Genomic DNA, 18,739 nt, shown 5'->3' with positions numbered 1-18,739 from the left:
TGCACCTGACGGCGATGTATTTTGAAGAGAAAATGAGTGCGCTTTTCCAGCAAATGTGGAATTATAAAATGGGTGTAACTACAAAATAAATAACTTTTCCACGGATTCTGGTTTGTATCGTATTTCTGCGGGATACTTTTCTTTACGGCGTAAATTCACGGACACGGCCGTGAATCGTAACATCTGTAGTGTGGTATACAGGGCAGGGGAAGCTCGGTTTATAAAACGAACACTGCTATAACGAGATATCGGTTATTACGAGGAAATTTTCCCGGTCCCAAATTTCCTTCCACACAAGTCCATGTAAAATGCTACTCTACAGCGAGATTGGCTATAACGAAATAACTGCTATAACGAGATAAATTTTGTGATTTCCAAACAAAGAAAAATATAGCCAATCAAACCTGATATAGCGAGGTAAAGCAAAATGTCTTCGGGTAAAGTTAAATTCGCCTGTGCTATCACGGTCCGAGATTGTAAAGCTCGATGCGCCAAAAACTGTCTTGTACACACACATTTTCTTCATGACAGTTCACTCTACAGCTAGCACCGCATGTTGTACGTGTATGTGTGTGTGTGTGTGCGCGCACTGATACATGCAGAAAATGTGGTGGGACGGCCGTATACATGACATCATCATGACGTTTAGCAAGTGTGAGGCAATCTGATGCTGTGATTGGCTTTCTACGTAGGGAATTCCCCATCTACACACACACATGCAGTCATAATGTACATACAGAATGTGTCACACACACACACAAGACATCGTGCAGACCATATTCAAGCTTTCCACACACAACACCCATACCATAAACCACATACCAATCCACAGACGATGTTCACACAATTGCAAGCTATGTAGATTTACAAATTCAAACATCTATTCTACAATTAATAAGAAAAACATTCTTGATATCGGATTTCATTGGCGAAAAAAAATCTTCTTAACCATAAAGGTGAGTAATTACCTCACACACATTAGCAAGTTATCAGTATTGATTGAAAGATGATGGGTAGTCCCACGTGTGCAAATTAATGTCTTTATGTTATGCCTTCTTTTATGCCTACTGATATAACGAGATATCGGCTATAACGAGGAACACGACTCGTACCCGACCATCTCGTTATATCGAGTTTCCACTTGTACAATCATCATCCAAATGATGAGTGATTATCAAATGTCTTTTTAGAACATGAAGAAACATCTTTGTTTAATGCTATAATGCCATAAATCGTATCATTTTGACATCCATCTGCAATTGTACAAGCCAGTTTCCAGTTGAATGTGCTACAATTGTACTGTGAGGAAATGCATATACAGTGTACATACACTGTACCAGCTGTGTGGACACAGTGTCACAAACACAATAATAAATAAAGCAGTGTTTTGAATATCATGGAATTTATTTCAGTCGTACATTTGTTGAAAGACATGTTTTATACCTGTTTCAATTAATAGCACAATACATCAGAATTGCAAGTACACTGGTATCAGAAATGCCATTACAACACTAAATACCAGTATTAAGATGGTCATTTTCCCTTGACATCTGTAATGGAAAGAAAAAGCAAATGTATTTCTGCATGCATGAAGTTTCATTTCAAGTATGGTACATATATCTATTTGTTTGAATATGTTTGAGAGTGCAGGCAAGACATACACTTGGGACCTGGTTTTTCATAACACAGCTACCACTTAACAGAGTGATATTTCATTTCATAAATTGGATATAGAAAATAGTAAAGCCCTCTCTCGTTACTTTTCTCAGAATTACCGGACGAGAAACACATATTACTTTCATTTTGACAATCCTCGAAAAAATAGTAAGATATCAAATAGTAAGGACCTCCCTCATCGCCTTGCTCAAAAAACCCGGACGAGAAACTACTTTCTTTTTTTACTTGGCCTTAAATGTACAAATGTACTAAATGTGTCATCTACACCAAATGTGCATTTAATACCTAAATGTAATCATCTAGTACAGGGTTGACGGACCGTTTTTAAAAGTGGGTGGGGGGGGGGGGTTGGGGCCCACTTCTGGGTTTCATAAGCAAAAAAAAAAAAAAAGGCCTTCAGCTCATCTTTCTCCTTCCACTTCAAGGTTTCTTCAGCCGACAAGCAAAAAAAAAAAGGCCTTCAGCGCAAAAACATCACCTTCCCCCCCCCCCCCCCCCCCCTCCTCACACTTCAAGGTCTCTGTATGTTATCTATTTCTTTCTAGTGCCACTAACGCACTTCCGGGGTAAAAAAAAAAAAAGTGGAGGAGGAATGTACATTCCTCTTGCATGTGTATACAGTAATATGGTTTGTCAATTCCTCTTGTTTGTACTTTACAGGTAGCTGGTTTATGTGTATCTTATATCATGAATAAATAATGGGGTGAGTCATAAAAATTAGATTGTGATTAATGATACAGCACTTTTCTGTATAAACAACACAGAATTTGGATTTACACAACACACATAATTTCTACCTGCAATATTGTGATCATGGTCATTAATGAATTACATGGTATGTTGTATTTAATATTCGGTATACATTGCAGGTATGCATTTATTCATGCATGCTTCGAACCATAAACTGTATAGTGCAATATGAAATATGAGTCATTTTATTCACCTACATGTAGGAATGTACAAGTAGCTACATTATGTCAGTAAAGCATCCATAGAATTCAAGATTACTTCTTCTACAAAAGTTGTACATCTCATAGGCAGAATATTCATTTTATTACTTCTTGAATACAATATATGTCTGGTAAATGTCTGGCAGAGTATAAGATGCACACAAAATCTAGTCAGGTTTTTACATATTATGAGAATGAACCCCATATAAACAACAGTAGCTAATTTCTATGTGTTCCTTGAATTGTTTTACAAGTATTAAACAAAAAAAAACAACAACATTTAAACAAAGTTTTGTTTTGTCGCATTCTGTTTTTGTTTATATTTTGTTTATATTTCAGCCAGTGTGAAAACAAGAGTGATTGCTGTCTTTATAATGGCAACTCAACATCTCCTGTTAACTGGGTAATCCCTAAATTGTGCAGATCTACTATGTAGGCGTACTATGGTGGGATAACCTTTAAATTTGAAGTAAGATTTGTAACACATAGACAACAACAACAGAAAAAAATCAAATCGGTCTTCTCAGAAAATGTGACAGTCTCCAACTAAATACACTGAACATTACATCCCGCCATAAAACTGCCTGGTACAAAAGGGAATAAACTTGTACATCTTTGAGGATATTTACTACCCCTAGCATTTCTAATGCACACTAAAGCATTGGAAGCCTCAGAGCAGACCAAGATTAACCCACAAACTCTCTCAAGGAAACAGTGAATCTCACTGTAAATGCACAAATTTTCGCAATGCGTTACTATTTGCCCATTTCGCACTATTTTTGGCAAGCGCAAATTCTAAGGCCCGCGAAAATATCTTCACAATTTTCTCTGCACATTTTGAATGGGTTGACAGTTAGTGCAGCGCGAATTCAAGAACCCACACACACGTTTTTGAGCCACTCAGCGCTAAAAATTAATCACACCAAAATATGGACGTTTACAATACTTGCAGTTTAAAACATGGAGATCAACGTTGATCATAGGGCGATACAGGACCGTTTGACTAGAAACATTTGTGGTATGAAACTTTCACTAATTGGCACAAAACTTTCGCAAATTGCCACTGGCACTCAATGCATCGTATAGACAGAAAAAAAAAAATCTGCTCAATTCACAAAAGATTCAAGTCTGAGAAAATTTCTGGATTGTTAGTACTTTTGTAAAACACCCCTCTTCCCTTCCTCCCCCCCCCCCCCCCCACACACACACACGACAGTGTAACTTATGTACAAAAAAAAGAAAGAAAATACAGACAGCTTTGGAAGATACAGTGATATTGAAGAGCGACAGACACGGGCACTTGAAGTGTGAGAGTTTAATATCAAAGACACCGTATATTAATAACCGAACTCAGTACCAGGTAGCTCAGATAGTGCAATTTGAAAAGCTCTACCCATTATAAAATTATCTCTTCTGTCTTTGTTCCAGCACACAAATGTTTTCATGAAATCTGTGGTCCCGGTGGCTGATTACACCACGAAAGAGTGTTTTAGAATTTGTTTTTTTCTTCAAAATAAACTTTAGATGTTAAAGTCACATTTCTGTTGTTTCAAGTTTCATTGGGGTGCATGTTTGTAAAGCATCAGTTTATAATAGACACATGGATACCAAACTTGCTGGTAGAGTAATCTGTATCATATAAAGTTTCTAAAGAAAAGGCACATTCAAAAATTTGTGGATCCAGGGACTAGCCTTACAAACTGCCAGGAATGATCTCTGGCCAGATATAAACCATGTTAATCCTTTCATTCACTATCACAGGAAGATCAGGAAGTTTAGATTAGCAAAAAATGTATTTCTGTTATCTTTACGTTGTATGTCTGTCCATACAAACTACAACACAGCAGAAGATCAATTTATACTTTACACAGAGTTGTTGTATTTAATTGCTCCAACAGTTGCATGTAATTTAGTGTGCAAGTCACGGCATAATTGTAAGCCACTATTGCCACTGTACCATGTAATTGGCCTGCAAGCTTTGAATATCTACTGTGATGAAATATTTATTTGATGCCACAATGACAATGATGACAATGATGACATAATGACTAGTGTCAGCGCATTCTTTACATTAGCATCGGTCATAAAACCAAGCTTGAAATCAGACGGCAGGTTGACCTCAAAGTTAATATGACATATTTCTGGTACCAGGAGGGTGTTTCATAAAGTTGTTCGTAACTTTACGAACAGCTTTATGAAACGCCCCCCTGGTGTTGGGCCTGGGGGATGTTACATAAAGCTATTCGTAAAGTTACGAACGACTTACGAGAGACTGGTGATCAGTTCTTGTGCTGAATTATGGAAATTCTGATACGTACACTGTAGAGCACATCAGAACTGATCACCAGTCGCTCGTAAGTTGTTCGTAACTCTACGAACAGCTTTATGAAACAGGGCCCTGGTGTTAAATGTTGTCTGTGAGCTCCACTGTTTGTGTTGGCGATTTACATAATTTTCCCCTTTGGCTAACACTAGCCTCTACGGATTATCATATTTGTCATAAAGTTCAGTGTTGGTGTTTAGCGTTGCTACGTTCGTATGCTTAGGCAAGACCCAGATTCATGTCTCTAGATGCACATTGCGCATGCAAAGTCTATGCTAGTGCAATGGTTGCTCATGGAATGTACACGAACACTCTAGACATGGCTACACACATCTGACCCTAGCAGCAAAATCAAGATCATCGTATTTTGGAGAATGGATGAAATTTGTGGCATTTAATCTGTCTTCCCATCAAGTGACTAGAACTATATTAAGTAGTCATGACTACATTCTTTATTACTTGACTTGAGCCAAGCACCATCACTTTTTTTTTTCAACACTCATTTCCCCCAGTTTGGGAGATAACACTAGCACCAGCACTAGCACCAAACCTGAAACCACCCACTTTATTTGTAAGGTGCTGGTACAGTCAGCAGGTCTTACAACACGCTAGAGGTACAGTAATTTCATATCTGAGACGGTGAACAAACACAGACTTGTATAATCCTAAACAGGAGCACTGACAAAGAAAGTTGCCAAGATCCCACCGGGACACGAATAATCAGAAACACTGCTTCAATGACATGGCACAATGGCAAGACTCCTTAAATAGGAGGAATGAATACCATCATGGGTACAGTGTACTATTTTCGCTGTACATACACCACTCAAAGATAACACGACATTGGTTTACAGTAAGTAGGACACATTTCCTTCTTAAAGGTGCTCTTTACCTTTGGGAGCAGTGATTTAAAAAGAATGTTCAAGATATCACATTTGATGCATATATTATGTAGGTCTGTTGTATCACAAAACATCCTATCATATAAAATTTTTGCAATAAAGCCTAAAATATAAGGGAATATATATCAGTATTTTTCTCATTAAACTTAACAGTAGACGGTTTAGTGTGGAAACATTCTTATTCTAACTATTGTTCACATTTTGTGAATTTAAAAATACTTAACATCGATAATACGGATTCAAATTTTTACAGTGATTGTTTCTATCCCTAACTCACATTTTAGAACTATTCTAAGGCACTAGTGCTGGGTTTTTGTTTCTTCAGCAAATGATAAATTATGCCTTTAAGATTCCTACAAAAATACCGCCCCCTAAAATAGAAAAACAAAAAGAAATATGGTACATAAATATATCGATGAATGTAAAAGACTTGGGTATTCCCCATCCTCTGGCCAGCCATGGAAACTACTTCCCACATGAGTATGAAGAAACGCCATGGTACATTGTAGCATACAATGCATTATTTAATGCAGAGCAATGCATTATTCAAGACTTTGCAAGCTACAGTGCAATGTGTTGTAAATCTCCTGTATGATACAGCTGTAAGTTACTGTTCACTAAATCTATAACCTTCTTATTTTTCTCCTTCATTTCCTTCATATTCTCAGGACAAAGAAACTACTGATACCGGTAGTCTTGGAGTCATCTCAATTAAGTGGTGCCGGTCAGGTCAGGTTCTAAAACCACCCCCTCTACATGCAGATGGTTTCAGAATCTGACCTGATCGCATCGGATCGGATCAAATCGGATCGGATCTCCTTTTCTGAATTCTGTCTGTTTAAATGCTGAGGTGAAAGGCTCCTTGAGGCTGCTATAGGAGGCTTCACAACCCCCTTTTGATATAGTATAAATGGGGTATTAATGTATTAATGCTACATTAATACACCATGCTTCCCATGGCCACGAAAGCCCTGTTTGCCCAAAAACAATGTGTGCCATGGCAGATGCCCTCCATATTCTACATTTGTTACGAGAGCATCCTCACTCTAGTGAGCATCAAGCTAACGTAAGGCGTCTGGTCAGGCTAGACTACACGTATTTCCTGTTGCCTTCCCACTACTCACCACCTCCAAGTTTTGTTACTGCCTTACTATTACATGTTGTCAAGTTTTGTTGCCGCGTTTGACTATAGCGTACTAGGTTTCCCCATCGGCATGATAACTGCCGTCGCAAATTTTTTTGACAATTTAAAAATCTGACACTGCATCCATGGCACGGCCAGTCATGTTTGCTGATCCCAGTCTCCCAGTATTGTCTCCGATTGTCTCACATCCATCCCATTTTGTCCACCATATTTTCTACAGCCTATAAACATGATTGCCATGGCTGCCAGAATCACGTTGTAAACTTGGTATAAAACACTAGGGGCCGAATTCACGAAGGTGGTACAAATGATACCATGGTTTAAACTATGGACAAAAACCATGGAGCGCCAAGTGTCGCATGGAATATTTCTTTACGAAATCAGTCATTTCGTCGATGAAATGATTATTTTGTAACAAAATGACAATATTCTGTAACTAAATTAACATTTCGTCCACGAAATGATAATTTCGTTAACGAAACGGTCTTTTTGTTGACGAAATGACCAATTTCGTAACGAAATATTCCGTGCGACACTTGGCGCTCCACGGTTTTTGTCCATGGTTTAAACCATGGTTTCATTTGTACCAGCTTCGTGAATTTGGGCCTAGGTGTATAGGGCTTACCTGGTTGGGTTCCAGGTCCATGGGGTAAGACTGGTAACTGTCTGGGGTCATCTCGATGAACTGTCTCTGTCGGATGAAGGTGCTGGCGCTGGAGTGGCGGCGGTTGTTGAGACTGAAGCGTCCTCCTTGGAGAATGGACTGGGAAGACGTGTGGCCTGCAACGATATCAGCCCGCACAACGCAGTACTTTTAGTTATCAGTTTGTTAAAGGAAGATGTATTTAGGTATAGAGCGAGATGAAAAATTCCTCAAGAAAATGCATTTCATCTTTCACATTGACAGGTGTGGAAATGCCTTGTTCTTGGGATAATCCTGTTCCATCACTGCTGCGCAGAGTGTTCGACACATGGATGTTTAACAGCTCTAGAAATGACAAGTAAAAACTGCTCAAGACTTTACTTGGCCCGGGTTTCACAGTGTGTGTGTTTGGGGGGGGGGGGGGGGGGGGGGAGAGGGGACAGGAGGCTCAGACCAAAGGCAAAAGGCAAAACATAAACTCACATTCAGCACTGCCTGCTCCTATCTTAATACAACTTAATAAACTTGGGAGTTCAAGCTGCATATTTTTTTTTTAGGTTAGCACGATACGCGCACTACAGTGCATGCTCTAGTTTTTGCTAGGGCAACGTGAGCCGCACAGCTGGAAGTTGATGATGTAACAAAAGGCTTCTATATTGGGAAATCGGGCAATTTTCAGCATGCGTACGTATGGGTGGAAATCACTGATCACTATGGAAGAACAAGATCATTGGTGGAAATGAGCTGCTTGGTGGAGGTCTGTGCTCTCAGAATTCTTCTCTTGTAGGGGGGGGGGGGAGTAAAGAGGAAACCTCTGACAGGAAGTACTATTTCTTGTGACATGAAGAAATTAAACGAGTCTCGCAACTTTCATAGATTCACGTTGTTGCTTTACATTTTCTGTTATACATCCTGCTGTCTCTCAGGACAGGTAATTTATCCCAGAGCTTGGCATCAAAGTAAGAGTATGTTACATCCAAACTATTATAACCCTTTGGAGCTCATATTGAAGGGGAGTTCTCACTTGCTACGCTTCACAAAGTAGGGCAAATGTAGGTACGACCAAAGCTAGAATAATACGTGCATTATTTTTGCAACAACAACAAAATAATAATGATGATGATAAACTAGAAAAGTACTTGGAGAGTGCAGACCTCCGCCACGCAGCTAATTTCCACCCATATTGTTATTTCCACTCTGTATTATTGTCCTACATTCATATCATCTGCATTATTAGACTTCTCGATCCTCAAAGCATACCCTCAGCATTTGGAATCACATTAATATCATTGGTAGAACAAGAGCTATTTACAAATTATGACCCTATCAGTATCTCAAAATGATAAAGAATCCTTCAGTTTTTCTGTTTATTTTTTAATTCTTGGATCTGGACGGTGATGGGATCACAACCAAAATTTATCCATCTGCTCCTTGTGTCATTAAATCAACTTTTCCTGAAAATTCTTTCCAAATCCGTTCAAAAATATTTGCCAACAAGCAAACAAACAGACAAACAAAATGTCGGGCAAAATTATAGCCTTCTAAAGCAGGGTAAAAATTCTCATTCAACCACACAGGACTAATTCAAGGTTCTGTCAACATTTGGGGGGGGGGGGGGGGGGGGATACAGTGTATGGCACAACAGAAGTGGATAAGACTCTTGACTTTCATTTCAAACCGAGGTCCAGAGTTTGAATTCTGTCAAGTGCTACGTCCTTGCACAAAGATGTTTTTACCCACCATCATGTCCCTCTCAACCCAGGTGTGTGAAAATGGGTACATTGCAACACTACCTGGTAATGCCAATGGCAGGGCACTCAGATAGAAGAGTGCCGACACTGAAGAGGCTACCCTGGATGAGGAAGAACATGTTATCATGACAATACAAACTGTGATGCACAGCTTTACTATGTTTTGTGTATCTTTGTAATGAAATAGTAATGTAGATCTCGACAACTAAGTTTTTCCCCTGATGGCCTGTTCTGGACACTGGACATCTTTAAATGTGACATTTTGATGGCCCTAAAAATAAAACGTAGTGGCCCAGGATAAACAGAAACATGACAATCCATTTTGAATCTTAACCCGCTGAAGACTAGTCCCGAGTATACTCAGGCAGGTGGCTATGGGAAATGCGTGCTATAAAAGCAGAATTAGTCTGTGCTCGACAGGTTAAGTGCGCGATCAGGCCACCGAAAGGTAGTCTTTATGGAAATTTGGTGATCCGACATTGATTTTTAGTGGCCCCAGGACACAGGCCATCGCTAGTGTCAAGCCCTGAGTAATGAAACAGAGATGGCATACCTGTACTCTCTTCGTGGACCTCGAGTGAGTGCGATTCCCCTCTCTCCTCCCCGTCCACTTCGTTGCCCAATGCTGCGGCTCCCGCCTCCCCACCATCCATACCGCGGACTTCGAAGCCCATGACGCCGTCCGTGATGTGGTCGACATTCTCATCCTGGTGGTACCACCTCTTGCTGTCGATCACTTGTATGCCGTCATCGTCTGGGATATCGATGATGTCGTTATCTGCACATGGTGGGGGGGGGGAAGAGGGGGATGAGAAATGGGAGTAACTGGGAGTGAGGGGGGCTTGATAAGCAAGACACGACTGAAGAAATGTGCGTATAGATTTACAATGTAGTTATGTACTTTTTACTTTAAACGTTGAAAAAACAAAATTAGCTGAAAATAAAGCACAATGGCATGAAATCAAAGGAGATCCACATCTAGCCTTATTTTGGAAACGCAATTCACTTATTCAAATAAATCATGCCACAAGATGCTTTGCAAATCATTTGATCTCATTCACGGTCTACCAAAAATTAGTGACTTCTTCTTGTATGTTTTATGCAAATTTTAAAGCATGGCCTAATCTGTACTGGTACACAAAATTCAAAAGAAATACCATTGAAATCAAAAGTGCATTGTAGAATGGTTTCAACAAATCACGTTCAGCCAACTGTATAATCTCTTTAGAAGTATTGTGGCTAGGCAACCCGTCTTCACAACATGCACACTGTGCTGCAAACACAAACAAACGAGAAAAAAAGTTGTATAGCTGCGACAAAGTTTGCATCAACTTTCTCCCTATAGATCATGTACTGTATTATGTTTCCATAGGAAGTAAAGATAATAACAAAAGAAAAGAAAAACAAGAGAAATATTAGTGTACCTAGTGGAGGGTTCCTCTTTCACAAGTCTGTGTGGAATAACATTACTATGTTGTAGTACTTACTTATGAAATGGCAACATGCCAAATGCTTTTAAAATCTCCAATATTCACAGACAATATGTTACATTGTACAACTGTGCCAGTGTACATGTACATGTTGTGTATCAAGTGGTGAAATATTGCACGGCTGCTATTATAACAAAAGGCAATGTTCATCTGTTCAATTGTTGTTGATGTTTTTCCCCCTCACTCCTCTTTCTTCTTAAAAAAAAGAAAAGAAAAAAAAAAGTATGTACATGTAGCCACCTGCATAGTAAACCCAGACAGTATTCATAAAGCCGCATACGTAGTAATCATTGTCTGGATGCGCACAATGTACAAAGCTTTAGTCCTTCCCTAGCATGCAAATCATTCAGAGCTACCCACATTCACCCACCAAACTCAAGGACTCAGCTCCGATAACAACATTAAAGGAAGACGGCGTGCATGTCTTTGATGTCTCATGGGGTAAAGATAATTCCCAAATCAAGAAGATTTTCATATTCTATACAGACATGAGATATTAAAAGTTTCATGAATTATTTCTCTTATTGCTTTCTTGGCCTCCATTTAAAATTCAATTAGATATTTCACATCTTTTTGAGCCATCATACATTTCAGCCAACATCATACAAATGTATACTTTATTTGATGTCTCATTTTTAACTAATTTCCATTATTATCAGTTTTTGTTGTACCCTGTGATTGTATTTATTTATTAAATATATATATAAATGCATGTAAATTTACTTATCTATTTATTCATTTATTTATTTATTTATTTATTCATTATTATTTATGTTAATTAAAATAAGTACAAATGCAACAGGGTGCACCTTACCCGACAAGCATTTGCTTCTTCTAGGAGTTACCGAAAAGAAATCTCTGTATTAAAAATATTTCACTTCTTTTTTTTTTTAATGCAAAATAAAGGTGAATTAAATTGAAATGTGAAATGAATGACAACTTACGTGTACAATTTGTATGTCAGAATCAGGGAGACTGGGCAGTTGTGACTTCATCATCTTTTTTGGTGACACAGTATCTAATAGTGTGGTCCTGAAATGTGTTTAATGCTGATTTATGCGACTACCGGTACACAGTTTAATTCAAAATTGTAAGCATCTATTGGGTAGTAACGATGTCTTTAACAGGTTCAAAGGTGCTGGTGATCATGAAAGTCCCTTTAAATGTTCATCCATACTAATGGTTTTACCATCATACCATGTATTTTGTCTTTTAATGTTCTGTGTTGCCTTGATCATGTCATTCATACCAATCACATCATACATTAGTGTACATGTAGGAAACAGACTACTGTACAAGTGGATATTTTCACGCGAGTAATTTTTCGCGCTCAGCTGGGTAAGATGAATTTTGTGCGTTTTTAACTCAGGACATCAACCACTGGAACATATAATGGCATGCAAAAAATAATTTATGTGGTAATTTCTACACTGCAAACATTTCCACTCTTACAGTACTTATATTTAAGAAATAACAAGCTTTGGATGAATTATTCAAACAAAGAAGACTTTTTCTATGACAGATTTCAGGTAATATCTATCTACATTTTTTAACACTGTCCTGCTCATTCCCAGTTTAACTCTTGATGTGTCTTTGAAGCACTTTTGTAGATTTATTTGCCAAGCTTTTTCATTAGCATTCACTAATCCATCCAAACCTGACCTACAACTGTAGTTGTTAAGTTATCAAGGCTACTCAGGTGTTTATTAAAGGGGCATAGTCCCGGTGGTGTAGAGGGCGCTGTTGATGATACTGCCGATCACCATTAGCATTGATACGAAGATTACCCAAGTTGAGCTGTCATCAAGAGGAAAGTGAGTAGCTGCTGCTAAGTAACGTTGCCTGCGTTGTCTTCTCTGCGCATCGCGCAGTCTGTAATAATGCCATGGTGCTTGCATATGTGCATGTTATTATGACATCACAAAAGAACTTTGCTAAAGCTGTCTTCCCCCTCACCCGAATCATGAGCCAAACTGTGATCCGACCACTGACTACAGTGAATCGGACTTCTTCGGACTCGGGGAAGTGGGCCAAAGCGTAAGCGCTAGAGAGGAGTCGATAGCGTAGGTCTCTATAGGAACTTGCGCCGTGCGCCCGCGTACGCATTTGACTAAAACACCAGGACCATGCACCTTTAAAATAGCAATGTGCCTCGGTCCAGTGGGTAGGCCAGGGAGACACAAAAAGGGTATCTAGGTATCTAGAGGGGATTAGGCAAATCTCTATATAGACTGATTTGGGTTCATCGAGGGCAGCAGACAATTTGTGGCACTGGGCGCAGCCATTAGCTCATTTTGAGGTGTCTTAGCCGACCCCCCCTCCTCTCCCCCACCCCCGGGTAAACATGTTTATCGCGCACTTGTAACAAAGGTTCGCGCACTATTACTTTAAAGCAAGCATTCGCGCACTCAGTACAAGACGCCTATTGGCCAAAACGACCATGCATCAGTTTTTCATTCCGTGCGTGGAAGGGGGTGGGGGAGGGGGGGGGGGGGGTCGGCTAAGACACCGCGTTAATGGCGCTGCCCATGCCAAAAATACACATAGCGCGTCACAGAATCGGTCTATACACTGTACAATCCTGTAGATGCAGTGGCAAAAAGTTTCAAGATGACTGTCCCATCAGCAAACAAAGCCCTCCAGTCTGAGCATCAATCGGCAGACAAAGCTCAAAGGGTTAATAGACTTTCAATCAGTCTGTCTCTTTCCCTGAAGTACAAATCTGTCATGTACAGACTGTAGAATGTACTACTGTACGAGCTGAAATTTTCGCGTACAGATATTTTCGTGAATTGCTACTTGGAGAACATTTTCGCATGTTGTTAATTTCGCGGTTGCGAGGGTCTAACTGAACTAAAATTTGCGCATCGTTATTTTCGCGAGTTGTAATATTCAGCTCGTACAGTATCAGCTTCTGAAGAGCAGTTGATTACCATGAATAGATTCAAGCACTATATCCATATGGTCTCAATACTTGTGCCTGATGTACAATGTACATGTTTGGATTACTTGTACTGGAAATTTACTTGAGATAACACTGCTCTCTCGGTATGAATGGCATGAATGAACATTATGGCCATTGACTGATGATATCAGTGACTGTTCATATACCGGTACCTTTTTCAGAGAAAAATCATGTTGTTTTGATATTCAGTTTTTTCTCCCATAACTTTTTCATCCACAATTTACGTGCACATATATGTGTACATGTACATTGCAGGCCTCGAATTACCCGGCAGGCAAAAGGCAATTTGCCGCAATGCCCTATCTACTTGCTGCAATGCCTCTCTCAAAATTACCATGCTTACTGCAACTTTTCCTTGCTGCCCTTTAAAAATTTTGAGAGAGTGCCCCTAAAACCAAAAATTGCCTGTCCCTAAAACTGGCGAAATTCGAGGCCTGACATTGTATGCCCTCCTTGACATGAGCCAAAAAATGAATATTATCTCTTTTCATGAACTTTCTCCCATATTTCAAACAAAATAGGAATTGCATGCAAGTATTTTATGTTCACTTGAGAAGATGGTTGTTTAAGGATCTCTATTTAAAATAAGATGCCACAAAGCATGTTTCTCACAGTTAAATTACATATATGTGTCCATCTCGTGTAACAAGTGTTGTGTGTGTGTGTGTGTGTGTGTTTTGGCTTGGTTTGATTTGCTTTTTGTTATTGTTGTTGTTTTGAATTTGGGTTTTTGTTTTGTTTTGTTTGTTTGGGTTTTTTTTTTTGGCTGATCTGCTGCTGAGGTGATTTCAAGACAAATAAGCTCTGAAAGCTTCACTAGAGTGACACATGAAACACTCACAGGAACTATTCAGTAGCGCTTAAAATCAAACATTTATCAACAGGCTGATATTCACAGTCCGAGTTGTTTTAGACAATTGTGTGCTTCTTTCTTTTTTTGTTTCTTTGTAGCTGTTGTCTTCTGTGACTATAAAAAATAACTATGACAAAGTCAGGTGTGTGGGATTTGTGCATGACTTTTTTGACAAAAGTGCAAATAAAGAACATAAATTCTTATCACAGATAAATGATTAACATGTACACTGTATTACAGAATTGGAACCTTAATTTTGAGAAATTTCTCACACATACACTATATATGTAAACACACAAAAACATACACTTAAATGTAGTGTCACATTTTACAGAATTCCAGTGTCCAGCTTAACTGTACAGCTGTTTGCTAGGCTACTGATCTGTTACATGAAAAAAAAATAATAAAATTATTATTATTATTATCATTATTATTCTCATAACTATTATTATTATTATTATTATCATTATTATTATTATTACTATTATTATTATTATTATTATTTATTCATTTATTTATTCATTATTATATTTTGCATTCATTTTTGTATCATAACATTATGAAAAACAAAAGTGCTAATATCACCCCTTCATTGGCATTTGGCTTTTCAGGGTCATCTTTTTGTAATGTCCATGGATCTCCTCTCCTTGATTTAAAAAGAAATAAATATATAAATACAAAATAAATAAAAGTAGTGAAAACGTTCACTCACGAAGGAGTGAATTTCAGAAAAGAGTGAATATAGAGTGAAATCATAGTGACTTAGATGCAGTAAAAAAACAAACACGCTAGAGAATTACCTAGGTATATAAAGTACAGACAGTGAAGTAGGGCCTATCTTTGGATGTGATAAGTTGTGTGTATAAGCTGTTAGTTAGACATGATGTAGATCTACGTATGCCGAAAGTCCTCTCACTCAAAGAACATGAGCCAAGTTTTACATTGCCTCCCCCTTTTTTTTTTTCTCTCTCTCTTTCTTGCTGGCTTCTTGCCCAATAAAATACTTATGTTTCACAGTAAAACAAATATTCATGCTGTGATGACGTGTTGTTGCCCAAGACTCACCATCGGTGCTCTGCAACACTCGGCTTGGATTGTTGCTCTTTCTCCTGGATGAATCCTCAGACATGGTGTCTTGTGGAATTGGTGCTGAAAGGCAAGGAAAATGAGAACATAATGATGTCTAACACTACAGTTTAGCATGGTACTGTATCAATGCTGGACAAATCAAATTGATTCAATCTACTATCTACAGGGTGCTACATAACTAAGCACTTGCCCGATTGCCCGGGGCAAGTAAAGCAAATTCGGGCAAGTGTTTTTGAACAATGAGAACAAATGCTTGCCCGAACTGGGCAAGCAAAAAATTTTGAAGCCACCTTTTTTCACTTAAATCCCCCCAACAAATCCACAAAGTTAACCATACAGAAGTCCAAAGATAATGGACCCTATTTAGTAATACTAATACAACACATCGACACACTTGATATTTCATTTCAGCAATTTTCCAACACTTTGAAGAAGTCCCAATGCAATTCAAAAGCAACACTTGATCTGACCAAGTTTGTTACTCCATTGTGTTTAAGCTTGCGAATCAGTGTGTGCTGTTTATTCAAATGATTATGTTTTATTAAGCCCTTGACTTACACATGATTTTCTATATTATTTCCTTATATTTGGGGCTTTCTTTTCAGGCAAGTAAAATTGATACTCGGGCCAAGTATTTTGCATCAAATTTGAAAATCTGCTTGTCTGACCGGGCAAGTGGATAAAGAAAGTTATGTCGCACCCTGTATCTAGAACACAGACTATGTTAATTTGTGTATTCAAGCAAGCAATGCAAGTCAAGTGCAGGAGTATGGCATAGAATGTTGGAACTTGAAAGATAATACTAATAGTTACATTTACTTTAATACTGACATTGCCATTGTGCTACTAATATATAGTAATACTGTTTTTATGCTTGTACACAATTGAAGATTCTACATGTATGTAGATCTAACAGTTATACATCAACAAACAAAAGACAACAATAAACATCAACACGATCAAGTCAGAAATAGAATTGAATTTCTAGATAGACAACACAAGTGTGACAAGGAAACAATAGCAATGAAATTCCCGCACAAAGAGATTATCATAATCAAGGTCTTCAGCACTCAAATATGGGACTCTCGTCTAGGGTAGTTTTAGAGCTCCGTTTTATCGAGTAGTGGACACCTTTAATATTTACGCAGCCAGCACAAGTAAGAGCAAGCAGTTCGGTATTATCGTATGACTGAGAGCGCTCCTTGACTGCATGCGCCGTGTGTGCCCTGTGTATGTGGTGCTGCAGCAGTGCAGAATGACGATATTTTCTGCAGGTCAGCGCCTGTCCACTCGATATCCAACGACGGCTACGTTAGACACTAGCTCATTATCGCGATATACACTCATAAAACAAATCACTCTCACAAAATACTTTACCTCAGGTTAGATGTTCATTGGGACACAACCATTAGCAACGTGCATCATTCCTGAAATACTCTTGGTGATATTTTTGCTCTGGATTCTTGCCATTTATATTTTTCAACTTTGTCAGAATACACACAGCTGTCGGACATTGCTGCTTTTCAGTCAGTAGATGGCGCTGTCCTCGCTGTCAGCAAAAACAAAACGGATGATATTATTATGACTCATCATACTCGCGCTTACTAAGATGATGTTTATTATTCTCGTTCGTGTGGTTCTCAGGACACATTACTTATTCAACTGAATTTTGCTTTTCCGGTGTTGAATGATGACCTTTGTGTCTTGGGACAGTGTTCAAGATCCCCGGATGGTTCTCTGTTTCAATTTTTGTTGTTGTGGTTCAACCTCCAGGATCGCTGCATGCTTCATTCTTATTCTTTCTTTCTTTTTTAAACTCTATCATATTTAATATTTTGGACATCAAAATTGTAACGTTTGGTTTAGGCACTTTGAAGTGGGCAGCTATGTGTATTACAGTAAACGAGTAACGAATATCGATAGGCCTATCGACTGTCGTTGCTACTAACATTAAATGAGGAAAGAAAGAAGGATAATAACTAGTGATAATTGGTCAATTGTCAATTAACGAATCCGTCTTAGAGTCAGTTGATTCAATATCTCTTCTCGGAATCTGTATTGATGAAAACTTAAATTGGAAGAAACACATCAAGAATGTATGCACTGTTTTAAGCACACAAAAAAATAAGACTTTTGGACAGAATACGACACTTCGTCTCTAAACAATTGCTACTGTTATACAATGCTTTTATTCTACCTCACATTGAACCTACGGATTGGAGGTCTGGGGCGGAACAAACAAAACTTTCTTAAATCCTACTCTAATTCTACAAAAGAGAATGTCGAGAGTGATAACAGTCCAAAGTTTCAGGCATCCTTATTGTATGAACTAAAATTATTGGATGTTAAGGAATATAGATACCTAATTGGAATATTCATTTATGATCTATTGAATGATAACCTATATACCTCATAAAGCATCGTATTATTTTTCTCATATTGACCATACATACGAAACAAGAAACAAAGAAATGTGCAATATATTTTAAACTAAAAACTGTCAGAACAGAATTAGGGAAGCGATCAATAGCATATTCAGGTGTTAAAATATGGAACAATCTTTCAACTGATTTACGTTATACATCCTCTCGTTTAAAAAAAAAATGTAATGTCTTCAAAAAGAATTTATTGGAAGAATACACATAATTGGAATAAACTTGTTTATTTTGTAATCCACAAAGCAAAAACTTCAATTCTAGTAATATAAGTAATGTAAGTACACTTATCAATTTCAAAATGTTAATCTTGTACATAGTGTAAATACATTTGTTTATAATGGTTTTCTTGTTGAATTTATACATTCTTCTTCTGTATTCAATTTCCCAACGTCCACTATCGTTGCTATTTGTTGGACCCTTTTACCAAATTTGTAAATATGTTTGTACTTTCATATTCATATTGTTGATAAGTTTGATTCTATACTTTCATGTCTTGTATTCCTGTTAATTGTAT

At 38.1% G+C, this 18,739-nt stretch overlaps 1 protein-coding gene across 1 annotated transcript in view; it reads right to left on the bottom strand.

The window, feature by feature from the left end:
• Positions 1-17,293, bottom strand: part of LOC139728309 (uncharacterized) — a 34,213-nt gene extending 16,920 nt beyond the window's left edge. Inside the window, exons 1-4 of the mRNA XM_071639257.1 lie at positions 17,165-17,293; positions 15,764-15,847; positions 9,944-10,168; positions 7,622-7,776 (exon numbers count right to left, since the gene is read on the bottom strand). Coding sequence (XP_071495358.1) covers positions 7,622-7,776; positions 9,944-10,168; positions 15,764-15,827 — 444 coding nt within the window. The 5' untranslated portion in view covers positions 15,828-15,847; positions 17,165-17,293. The remainder of the gene's footprint in view (positions 1-7,621; positions 7,777-9,943; positions 10,169-15,763; positions 15,848-17,164) is intronic.
• Positions 17,294-18,739: the final 1,446 nt, after the last annotated feature.

The sequence above is a fragment of the Diadema antillarum genome, unplaced genomic scaffold, assembly GCF_040938485.1.
Source record: "Diadema antillarum isolate AM-2024a unplaced genomic scaffold, OU_Dant_1.0 seq00000172_RagTag, whole genome shotgun sequence".
NCBI lineage: Eukaryota > Metazoa > Echinodermata > Echinoidea > Diadematoida > Diadematidae > Diadema > Diadema antillarum.
The sequence above is the reverse complement of the archived record's forward strand: the minus strand, read 5'-3'. Positions and strand labels throughout refer to the sequence as shown.